General features: G+C 34.2%; 1 protein-coding gene across 4 annotated transcripts in view; it reads left to right on the forward strand.

The window, feature by feature from the left end:
• LOC145671884 (glycerophosphocholine phosphodiesterase GPCPD1-like) overlaps positions 1 to 13116 on the forward strand; it is a 161754-nt gene that overhangs the window by 118451 nt on the left and 30187 nt on the right. For all 4 annotated transcript variants that reach the window (XM_081741113.1, XM_081741121.1, XM_081741116.1 and 1 more), the window contains 3 exons: positions 5010 to 5176; positions 7291 to 7431; positions 9013 to 9123. In XM_081741113.1, the coding sequence (XP_081597239.1) occupies positions 5010 to 5176; positions 7291 to 7431; positions 9013 to 9123 (419 nt within the window). The remainder of the gene's footprint in view (positions 1 to 5009; positions 5177 to 7290; positions 7432 to 9012; positions 9124 to 13116) is intronic.

The raw sequence follows: 13116 nt of genomic DNA on the forward strand, positions 1-13116 counted from the left end.
AGTTCTAAACGATTTGATTGAATTAGTTTTGTGTTTCCTTTAAACTGAACTGGAATTTTAATTGTTTGATTTTACTGATTTTTTTTTCAAAGGCTCTTTCCTAGTAAGATAGTGAAATCGGCCCTGATCCAGATTGGGTTGCTATTGACCCAAAAGGTTACCCTTGACCTAAAATTACCCCAAAAATTTTTTGACCCCCTCCCCTTTCCAAATTATCGTATCATACATGCTCAAAATTGAATATTTTTTAATTTTGGTGGAGGTTGTCCAAAAATTTTGAAAGTTTCACAGATTGTAGATACTATCTAAATGCAAATGTGCATTTTTTTTTTCAAAACTATTTTCTTTATTTTTTTGCGTGTTGAAAATTTCAAAAAATTGTAGAAAAATTTTTTGGGGGATGACACGTTTCTCATTTTTGGGTTAAAAAATTTGTTATACCCTGATGTACAACATATATTTTTTTTTTCGGGGCCTGAAAGTAGTGATGGCAACATTGACAAAAAGAAATAAAACTGAAGACAAACGTGTTTTTCGCACAGTTTTCCCACCATTTTAGGGCCCTCAGGGTGAAAGCTTCTTCAAACAATTCTTTGCCAAAGTTCACAATTTTCCTTTCTCTTGCGTCCCTTCTGTCTGTGTCGTTCTTTGGCTGCTTCGATTCTGTCCACTTCGGAATAGAAACACCAACTATATCTCTCACAGTGCTTCCACTTTAACCGACTCTTGCAAAGGTAAAACCTCGCTTCGGTTCTTCGTATCTATCAGTGCTTGCATCAGTGGTCGCACACAGTCTACCGCGAGCTGTGTGTAACTTTGTTGTGCAAGAGTCGGTTAAAGTGGAAGCACTATAAGAGATATAGTTGGTGTTTCTATTCCGAAGTGTAGAGAATCAAAGCAGCCAAAGAACGACACAGGCAGAAGGGACGCAAGAGAAAGGAAAATTGTGAACTTCGGCGAAGACTTGTTTGAAGAAGCTTTCACCCTGAGGGCCCTAAAGTGGTGGAAAAACTATGCGAAAAACACGTTTGTCTTCAGTTTTATTTATTTATTTATTTTTTTGTGACAATGTTGCCATCACTTTCAGGTCCCGAAAAAAATATATGTTGTACATAAGGGTATAACAAATTTTTTTTAACCAAAAAATCAGGAACGTGTCCCCCCCAAAAAAAAATTTACAATTTTTTGAAATTTTCAGCACGTAAAAAATAAAGCAAAATACTAATCGATAGTTTTGAAAAAAATTGCACATTTGCATCTAGATAGTATCTACAGTCTGTGAAACTTTCAAAATTTTTGGGTCACCCCCACAAAAATTTAAAAAAACGTTCAATTTTGAGCATGTATGATACGATAATTCGGTAAGGGGAGGGGAAGGGGGTCAAAACTTTTTTTGAGGTAGTTTTAGGTCAAGAGTGACCTTTTTGGCCAATAGCGACCCAATTTGGATCAAAGGCCGATTTCACTATGTTACCAGGAAATACCCTTTATTTAAGTACCGCAATCCTTATTTCGTGAAAACTTAAATTTGTTACATGTATTTTTAAAATAATACAAATTCATTTTAAGGAAATAAGGGACAATAAACTGGACTGAAGAAGAAATTGTAAAATGGCATCTTTTCATAGAAAGCAGAAAAATAATTCTCAATATAAATCAATTGATTCTACAGTTCTAGCATAAATGATTCATTCATTTTGAAGAGTCTGTATTTTCAAAAGTATTACGCGAAACACGTGAAAGGTACTGTATATTAAAAGAACCCAAACTCACAAAGTTTATACACCTTCTACAAATGTTCAATATGTGACCCTTTGGTGACATGACCCAGTCTAGACTTTACTCGAGCTCATTCCATACATTATGTAGCATAGTCCTGTCAATTTTCTCCACTGAAACACTGATGCGTTTTTTGAGCTCGACTAAGGATTGCGGTAGTGGGGGCACGGAAATAAGGTCCTTAACGCAGGAAACTATCCCTCACTCTCTCCACTGTTTCTTATGGCACTTCTGATCGACCGGTGCTTTTCCCTTTACACAAGTAACCAGTGTCCTCGAATTGCCGATACCACCACAAAATGCTTTGTTTACATGGCGGTTCTTTTTCATATTCTTCTGAAAGCGCGTTGCACAGCTGTAACAGACGAACATCTGGGATATTCAAGCACACAAAAACTTTTTTTTTCTTGCTTGCCCTCCATTTTTGACAGGTATTAACCTCGTATTGCCATACTGCCACACCCGATCGGAAAGATAATGGACTCGTGTGCCACACAGCACAAACTTGGTGACTTTGTGATTGTTTTCGTATATCTTTCATGTGTTTATGTGTGTAATACTTTTGAAAATACAGTGAAACCTCCACTAACGGACACCTCTATAAAGCGGGCACCTTCCATAACGGGCATATTATGGGTCCCCAAGCACTGTAAATAGGAAAAAACATATTGCCAAACCTCTCTAAAGCGGACACACTCTAGTACGGACACGGACACTTTCTTTAGAAACGAGTTGAAAATTAGTCAATATACGTTTTTAGTAATTCATACGTGTGTCCCCAAGGAAGCATTGTGATAACAATTTGCCTCTTCAACTGTCTGCTCAGCATCCCAGACGAAGCGTCTCTGTTTAACAACACTCTTCATGTCCTTTGCTTGAATCCCATTCCCACCCAAGCTGTTTTAGACGCAGAAGTGATTGACAGTTGCCCGCCGTTTGGGATGACATGTTATGCTGCTGCCCCACTGGAATCTCTAACCAAGTAGGAGGCAGTTTGGTACTTTTTGCCCGCGAGTACGCATATTGTCTTTTTATATATATTTAAAAAAAAAAAAAAAAAGACCAATAAACCCACAAATTAAAGCAACACACTGAAAACGTAGTAAGTAGTGGTAAATGTAAAGTGCAGAGAACTATAACATCTTATTTCTATGTTGTGCCTCGAATATAGAGTACTGTATGGCGGAGGGTAATGCAGGTACAGTAACATTTTTGTGATATTCATAAATAGATATATGATTCATGCAAAAATACTTTTTTTCTAATTGCATATTATCTTGTTTACTAATTTACATAAGAAAATATTGAAACTTCTCTAAGGTGGACACCTCTCTATAACGGACAACTTTCGATCCGCACAGCTGTCCGCTTTAGAGAGGTTTCACTGTATAGCCTTTTTAAAACGAATGAATCATTTATGCTAACCCTGTATACATGATGCATCATTTAAATGCCCAACCATGATAACGGAAAAACCAAAAGAGGGAGAAAAGCGAAACTTTGCACGATGCAACTATAAGGAGAGAGACATCTTTGCATGTATTAAACAAAACCCAACAGTGTTGCTAACTCAATATAAAGTTTTTTTTTTTTTTTTTTTTTTAAAGTGGCACTACGTCAGATTATTATATATTTCAAATCAACATGTGAAACAAAAACTTAAAATACCACATTTATTATTCAGTATAGCAAACTAAGGATATTATAATATCACAAACATATAAAGTTTGGAAGCCTCTACAACACTTATAGCACGATTGAAATGAACGTGCAATGCACTTTCAAAGTACCTTAGCGTTAGATACCATGGTCGTAATATGACGAGTTTTGGATGACTAGAAACGAAGTTACAAAGAGTGAAAAATTTAAATTTTTTCGAAAGGTTTTATTTCGAAAACATGGTTAGATAAGTATCATACTAGTTACTTGTGTGGTTTTCAATGGACGTACAAATTATTTTGCCCTTTACAGCACTTCGATATCTCAAACCGTTCCGGAGATACGATAAACATTCATAAAGTTCGCAAAACTGCTGAAATTGGCATATTTGTGGAAAGTATTTAAAATAATTGTTGTTTTCCTGTTCTTTCATAGCATTACAGCACAGGCTTTTAGTAGCTGTAATTACAGCAAGTTGTCGCAATTAATGTTTTAAACAGTGTTGCAAACTTCAGCGGTCCTTTTCTTAGCTTTGAAACTGTTTGAAATATCGATGTGCTGTAAACGGGAAAATGATGTGTTTGCCAATTGCAAACCACACATGTATTTAGATATTATACGTATCTAAGCATTTTTTCGAAATGAAAGCTTTCAAAAAATTCACATTTTCAAGCACATGTACCTTCGGTCCTGTTCATTCGAAACAAATTATACCATGACAATGATATCCAATGCAACTTTGGATTTGCATTATCCTGTGTCATGTTCGTTGTTCTGTTTGTATGCTAAAGGCTTCCAAACTTTGGATGTTGGTGATACTATAACATGCTTAGTTTGCAACGCTCAATAATAAATGTGGTATTTTAAATTTTGGTTTGACATGTTGATTTGAAATATGTAATAATCTAAGGTAGAGCGGTTTGAAAAGAATTAATTTTATATTGGGTTGGGAACACTGTTAGGTGTTTCTGTTTAATACGTGCAAAAATGTCTCCCACTTCATAGTTTCTTCGTGCAAATTTTCACTTTTCTCCCTCTTGGTTTCTACGTTATTAGGTTGGACATCATAAATGATGCACCCTGCGTATATAAAGTGGCGTAGGTATTCAGCTTCTTAGAGACAGCAATCAAAAGTAAAAATATGTGACTTCTCTGTAGAGGACTGGATAACGTAGTGATTAACGTAGCACCGAACAATATTAATTCAGAGTAATTTTGACGAAGCAAGGAACATTTAGCTTTGTTTTGAAGAAGTAATCATTGAAATTAAACCATTAAAGTTCCTGTTCGTTTCAAGGTAAAGAGAAGAATTATTTTCCATATAAACTAAATCAATAGATTAAAATCAGAAATGATGCAGATACTAAACACCGATACTTCGTATTTCAGTTAGTCTTCAAATTTCCCCGTAATGCTTGGTCATGACCGAAAAGCGTGTACTTCTGTTGAAAATATAACCGCAAATCACTCCCGCTAACTATTATGCTACACAAAAACTGGGAGAAACAAATATGATTCATTGCTTCTATTTCATGCATTTAATGAAGTACAATGTTTTTTTTTGTTTTCAGAGGACTCAAATATGGATAAAGGCTCGAGTATTGTACCGGATGTCTTTGGATATTACAACTTTGTAACGAAGATCGAGAAAGGTTGGCTCACAGCAGAAACTGTTGTTCAGCTGAAGATGTTTAACAACCCAATTTGTTGGTGGAAGAGAAGATTGCATGGAAGGAGGGTATGTTATTACGGATATTCTTTTAGAATATTGTCAAATTAATACAAAATATCCACATGCGAATATTTACAACGTACATAAAACTAAGAAATGATGCCCTAGTGTAATTGACATAAATTTACCATTGTAGCTTGTAGCGTTGTGCTGTTGTAGCTTCGTTAATGTTAATTAATTTTATCTGCAAGCCACTCATTTTAGTTTTTAAGATATTATGCATAATTACGTAACGACGTGATTCTGATAGTTGTCTGTAAATCATGTACGGAGAAGTGCGAAATCTAAGAGACATTGATTTGAGAGCTCATACAAAGTTCACCTTAGTGTTATGGATATTGAACGAAATTATTTGGTATTAGCTTTCTTTACTAACCAAGACTTATATTTATATGTGTATTATTATTATTATTATTATTATTATTATTATTATTATTATTATTATTGTAGTTGTGATGGTAATCTGACATTATGTGTTCCTACTCAGAACCACGTATACGAAAATCAGTCATGCTAAGTACTTAATTGTTCTAAAATGTTTCGAATTACAATCTTATAATTTTATGTAACAATTAAGATGTAAATGGTCAGTGGTGTGTCTTATTCGTATTTCTACCGTTTATTGTTGAATAAAATAGGAATATTGGAATGATATTGTTATGATTTGTATGCCAGAAGTATGGTGGTAGTTGGCATTGGCAATCAAAAGTACGAGAGGAGACCAAAAAGTTTCTCTTCTCACCATGCTCGAGTTCAACTAGGGATCCACAATTTGCTCCACAGGAGTGTCTTCTCTACGCATTCGCATTGTATTGACTTACATATCACACATCTGTAGATCAGTTTCCTAATACTGTCTGCATAAAATCCGCGGAGTTGCAGGCAAACTAGATTTCCACCGCACTAATATCTCATCATCATCTACAAGACGCCTACCCCGCAAATGTGTTTTCACATTTAAAAAGAGGAATACTCGGAGGATCAGATCGGGTGAATATAGGGGATGGGGCTAAGGTTCATAGCTACATTGGCGCTCAAAACTGAGTGTTTCTGCTGCTCGGTGTTTCGGTAATTGTCTGCTAGCAGCAACACATCTTTTGATAGCAAACTCTGTCTCTCTGTAATCTATCAAGATCACAACTTTGATCCCAAAACACGGACAACATGATCTTTCTGAATGAATGCTGCACTTAAGCCTTTTTGGGAGATGAGGGCGAGGGATGTTTCCGTGTCTTATTCATTTCCTTGCTTTCAGGGTCAAATAGATCCACCCATCATTCATCCATAGTCACTAATCTGTTTACAAAATTACCCTTATCCTTGTGGTATAGGTTCAAAATGCTTTGTGTACATTGCACACATGGCTGATTTTAAACTATCAACAATCGGGATTCCACTTTGTGAACACATGCTCATGTTTAGAATGTCATGTCAAATAATGTGAACGGACCCTCTGCTAATGTTCACGTCCCTAGCTAAACAGTTAATAGTCACACATCTATCTACAAACTAGCTGATCGATCAACTTTTGCCCCACGTTTAAATGTGTAGGCGTTCAGGGACGACCTTTACCTTCTCTTCTGTCATCCTGTAGACATGCGAGTCCATGTTGGAATTTTCTCTTCCAGCGTTTCACCCTGTCATAAAATGCATTCCTAACCGTACATGGATGCCATCTCTTTATGTATCGTTTGTGCAGATTTTCCTTGAAGATGCACTACTCGTATTCGATTTTGTCCAACATGCTGCCTCCGCTAATTTTTCTGGGTGATACAAATTCAACAGGACCTGTAAAGACACAAATTAGCACACATATTAGTGAGATTCGAACCTATCACTGTGAAAATTCTTACATTACCATTACATCTCTATTATGGTGAATGTAAGAACATTTTGGCTTTCTTTCGAGTATGTATATAAGTGAAGGAGGGGAGGAGGAATGATACAGCTGACATGTTCTTAGATCCAATGCCAATGCCGTAGCTATATCACTATTTGCGTCATTAGTTAATAAACGGAGATACAACATGCTACTGCTTTTCAATTTCATAAGAAGTAATTATTGTGTAATGTTATTTATTTTTATATGTAACTAATCTAATATTGACACCTCTTTCCAGGTATATGTGAAAGTGACGCCTGTAAATTTGCATCGTAACGTTTCAAATGATAGTATTCTACCTGTGCAGGACTCACTAGACGAAAGTATGGACTTGCATGAACCAAAAATAGAAAAGTACTGGCCCATAACAGAAGTTGCTGTACGTATTGCAGTTTTTTATATATTTTTCTTTCTTTATACTTAAAACGTTACTTCACTTATGAGTATTTCATTTGATTTAAATAGCCTTTTAGACGTGTGGACTATTTCAGAATGAGTTGTTTGTAGTAGCTTCTTGTGTATCGAAAATTGCTCTTAGTATTCACTTGAACTTTAATAAAAATAAATAATAAAAAAATAAAAATAAAATAAAAATAAAAAAACTGCATAGAAAGATGCATATCCGTTTCCAGCCAAACAACTTGCAGACAGCGACATCTATAGGATGGGATTTCACAAAGTAACAGCCCACATCGTCAACGATATCATATCCAAAGACGGCGGGCTGTGAGAAAAATGAAATGAAATCTTTGAGTTTTACGTCTCACGTTATGACCAAACGATTACACGTTGACCAGTCAACAGTGCATTGTGCAATTCATCTTACATAAAGGCTTCAATACTTCCGCAAGGCTAGAGTGCATGCGTTAATATCGCGGTATATTGCTGAGCGAAAGAATTGGAGCAGAACATTGTTTGAGCGGTTCTAGCTAGTGACTGCTGGAATTTTTTTTTGAGACAATGTATGAAGCATGGATCTACCAGTGACTTTCAAAATGTTCAGACCATTATCTAGAGAGAAAAATACCGATGTAACTTTGTGCGTCAATGCAAACAGTTTCTCAAAAAGATTTTGTGGTTGATACTATGTTTTGCTGTAAAGAGACGCACAAGATTCATAAGACCGAGAAAAACAAGTCAAAATCAATGCTGCAAATTCTCTGAAACATGTTCTGTCTCTAGTTTACACAGACAAAATATCAACATTGTATTTCCTGTTCGCATCCTGTGGAATCGAAGTCGGATAACGCTTCAGATGATATGGCCAAAACATCCCTGGCCTTCTACCAACACCTGACAGTTGGAAATTGTATCCATACTCGAGGATATTTCCATCTAGAGTCCATTTTCCCATGAGTTACTGTGCACATGGATTTCTGAAATGGTACTTTTCATCACGTCGTGTTCGCATGGTAAAGGGTTTCTGGAAAGCCTGCAAATAGGTGCGGGACAATGTTTCCCTAGTTCAACTGCAACGAAGTCTGCCGCAGTGGAAACTGCAATGTTATATAATGGATTATTCTGGAGTAATTACATCGAGCATGAGCGATGGTAACGGGGAGAGTCTTCAGGTTGTTCGAATGGAAACTGATTATCCTCAGAATAAGTTTGAAAATTATTTTCAAAAGCAATAGGATATTTTAAGTTGCATTCATGTCTCTGAAAAATCCAATTTCTTTTGAGTAATTTTAATATTCACTCACGTAATTCAGATATGAAATAGCCTTGTTAAAAAATGATCCATTACTTTAGTAAATCTGCAACGTTGTTTCCAGATTGTATTTATTAATTTCTTGTACATATTTCACTATTACAAGTACTTTTAAAGCTTTATAATGTATTGATAAGCATCCATATAATTTTTAAAGTAGTGATGAACTAAGAAAGATACCCATTTTGTTCAGACTTTTTTATGTATTATTACTGTTATTTAGATCCATATTATATTTTTATTCATCAGGTGATGAACGAAGAAGATTGTTATTTTAAACCTCAAAACCAGTTTGGCGTTGCTTACAATGATGGCGATTTCTTGATATTCCAAATTCAAGTGTTGTCGATTGATTCAGTGGTGAGTGTTGGACTGAACATTTATTGCATTTTAAACTTGTTCTACAATGAAGGTCAGAACACTTAGTTTAGAGATATAAGTAACACAGGGCACCTTGCGTTTTAATGGACATTATTACATATTTAAATGATGTGACCTATGTATTCATTGTTTTGAAATTTTATTGTTTGTTATTCGGGATTAAACCACATCAAAGAGGGTGAGGTTTCAATTTGTTCGGATGTGCTAGTTTTGTGCGTAAACGGCCAGTTTATTTAGGATTGGAGAGGACGTTTTGTTTTGTCGTGATTTATAGTAAATTTCGTGTATTTATTTTTACGTAACTATTGGTTAATACAAGTTGGGCGTGCATGCTACGCATGTGATCTTGAATTCGATTACAATGAGACGGATTCCTGTTTGCGTATGAATGAAAATCGTCAGTGTTAAACAAATTTTTCTTCGTTGTATTAAGTGCTTGTCAAAAATAAACTAGAAAAGAGTTGTGATATTAGAGGAATTTAGATACTCATTGTTGTAATTTCCAAGCATAGTGAATAAATTAACATTTTTTTTTTATCCTTCTTTAATGGCGAGCGTTTGAATACAGATTAATTGGGGGGCGTCTGCATGTATATTCACTAAAAACAAAATTATTTATTACGGATTAGTGTTAAAAAATCATAATTCGTATGGCAAAATTTATGAGTTTAATAAATTTGGGTGACAATTTTTCAAATAAAGGCTGTTATTGCTAATTGTTTGTTAATCTGCACGAAATAAGATTCAATGGACTTCGTTCTGAAACTGCTTCTCCTTGTGCTCATCTCACTACTGGATACGGTTTTAAAATCTCTTCAAACAATTTTTTTTTTTTTTTTTTAAATAAACTAAGCTCGTGTCTTCGAATTTAATTAATTAATGTTGAATTGTATAATTAGACTGCCGGGAAATAATGTAAATCGATGTTAAAACAAACTCAGAGTACTTTTATTAAAGAGGTTAAAATTACTTTTAATAAATAGGCAGTTAATCTTTCTAATTTCATAAAAGTTTAATTTGCGGTGATTTGTTTGAAAAAAGAAAACTAGTTTCTAAATTAAAAAAAAAAAAAAAAAGAATGTCCTTTAATTTGAGGAGAGCAATTTGACAAATATTTTTCTGCTTTTATTGTTCCGAGATTTAGATCAATATACTGTAGACCAACATATACTAATCTTTTTCGGCCCGATAAAACTCTGACTGTATTGTTGATGTAAGGCTAAATATTACACTGCTTTTGACCTTTCGGGAGTTGCAGACGAACATCTTGTACTTCGAAGGGTGGGTGCAATGACAGTACACACGCTCATTAGAACAATTTGAACGTGAATGTCTACACTTTTCTAAGATATTAGTTAGCTAATTGAAGGCCTCCCACCCCCACTCGCCAAAAAACGCAAGGTAGAGATTTTACAATTACTTTTGACATTATTCTTGCACTAATAAAATAAGTATGTTTCCTGTTATGATTCTAGACTGTAATTATCATCGGTTTCTTTCAGTATTTCTACAATGAATAGATTAAACAAAATGGGCGACAGTGAGCATTTTGTCTGACTTTTCTAAATTTTTGTTTCCCCTACTACGTCAATTGTACCTTCCATTTTATGTACAAGTTTAATATTCTTCGCTCTTTGTAGCTTATTTGTGATTTCTTCAGAGTCTTGAACAACATTATAAAACAGTTTCTCGAATCTACAGATATTACGTAAGTTGATTTTCTAATTCGATTGCTTTCTGAAATCAGACTGATCTTCTGCTAGTACTCTTAATCTGGGTTTCTGTCTCGTATAGATTATTCTAGGATTTTTGAAGCATGCGTAAATTTCGCATGCCTTTTTTTATATGGAAGATCTTATACGGAATGTAATGACCTTTAAAAAATGTTTAATTCCCTATTTACTCTTTAAATAGTGGTCATATCCACTAAGAAATCATAATAATCCATAACTGGTTTGACTAACACTTGCTATTCATTAAATATTCATTATCCATTGGTCAGCTTCACAAATGAACTTTGAAATCATTTCTTTTCTCTTTTCCTTAATAAGTATTATAAGCTTGTAAAAGTAACATAATTGTAGCTCTGTAATCTGATTGTAACACCAAGGAAATTAATTAGACAGGTCTTCTGCTGAAATTCATAACCACTTCAATGTGTTAAAGTAAAAATAACAAGAAAATAAAAACTTGTAGTACCCATAAAATGTCGGTATTGTTACAGGATATATATTTTAAGATACTTCGAAGTCCAAAGATCATGAAATACTATAAGAAACAATAAAAGTAATATTATGTCAGACTTATTAAATAAATCCATACATAAAGGGATGTTCTTTTATAAAGCAGTTTTGTTTGTTTAAATTCGAAAAGTTGTTCAGCCCAGGATTAAATTAATATTTTACTAAGAGCACAGCAGTTTAGTTTCATGATGTAAAATTTTTTCGAATTTGAAAGTAGATTTCTCATTTTGTGGGTCTAGGAGCACTCGGATCTAGAGCGGCGGTATTGTGGTACGATTCCCTTTGGTTGCACCGAATATTTTAGTATTGACTTAGCACTATAAGCAGTAGGAAACTGCATAAATCAAAACTCCTAGAAAGCAGCCGTAAGTAATGAAGTCGAAAACCAATGGATGAACCACGCTCACCTTAAACATACGTCGACTAACTGCTACAGTTCTTCGAACAAAGCGAAACATAAATCAAAAATAGTTTATGAATAATAGTATTTAATGTTGTTTTTTTTTTTATTATTATTTTTGATTAGCGCTGAAGATTAATTGAAAAAAAAAAATAAACGAAATCTTTCAATTTAACATCCCAGTATATGCCCTTTAGGCTAAGGGTGCCGGATAATTAAGGCATGTGTATGATGATGGAAAATCGGTGGAGTGAGCATGTAGGAGGAGACGGGAGTACCCCGAGAAAACCCACGGACACGATATTATCAACCACAAAGATTAATTGAAAATGACAAAGGTGACCCCATTTTGATTATTCAGTTGGAATTCGGTCTTCTTGTAAATAGTACCAGAGATGTTTGGAATGTCAAGAAATTTTAAAATTGTTTATATCACCGGGAGGAAGAGAAGTACACATTGTTACAGTTTGTTAAAGTATTGTAGTTACAATAAACGCTATTGCTTGTTATATAGTTAAAATCCCATTTCTTTCAAGATTGCCTTCATTTTTTCAGACGTAAGTTTTGAAAATCGATAGAAATAAATAATGTAAAACCATCCGTAATATATTGTTCAATTAAGAAATATCTTTCAATCATATAGCGTTCTTTATGAAATTTATTGACTTATATATTCCGTGTGAATGTTTCAAATTTGAGTATAGTTGTTGTGGTGAAGAACGTTAATTATTTTTGTCTGTGTTGTAGTGATGAAAAGAAATAAGTCTAGAAAACAATTCCAAGGAAAGGTAAAATTTAGGTTTTTGGAAAACATACTTAACTCTGTGAACTTTATCAGAAAATGGTGAATGAAGATTTATATGTTCACGAGAAAATAACATCATGGTTCTTATTTATAAGATATAGAGGGATTCCAAAAACATAATAGATTTTTTAAAGGAAAGTGGAACTTCCAGCACTGATATTTCGTGGCAGTTTTTTAATTCTTGTGAAAAAAAAGTTACTGTAATCTACACTGTAATGGTGTAATCTAAAAAGTTACTGTAATGTACTGTTACTGTAATCTTGTGAAACTGTAATCTACAATGGAAGGAGATCAGTAGATTTTTCATTACCAATATCCTTGGAATTGAAAAAACCATCCATGTAATGATGACAGAAAGACAAGCGGAATTACAGATGTAAACGACAATGTGAAACATTTTTATGAAAACTAAATGCTAGAAAACTAAACATGAGAGAATGTGTAGGGTGTACTCAAAACAAAATCCTTCATATGTGTATAGTGTCAGTATTATTACGGAAATAATGGTAATTTTTATGCAGAAT

This window comes from Thermobia domestica, chromosome 2 (assembly GCF_964235325.1).
Source record: "Thermobia domestica chromosome 2, izTheDome1.hap1.1, whole genome shotgun sequence".
Classification (NCBI taxonomy): domain Eukaryota; kingdom Metazoa; phylum Arthropoda; class Insecta; order Zygentoma; family Lepismatidae; genus Thermobia; species Thermobia domestica.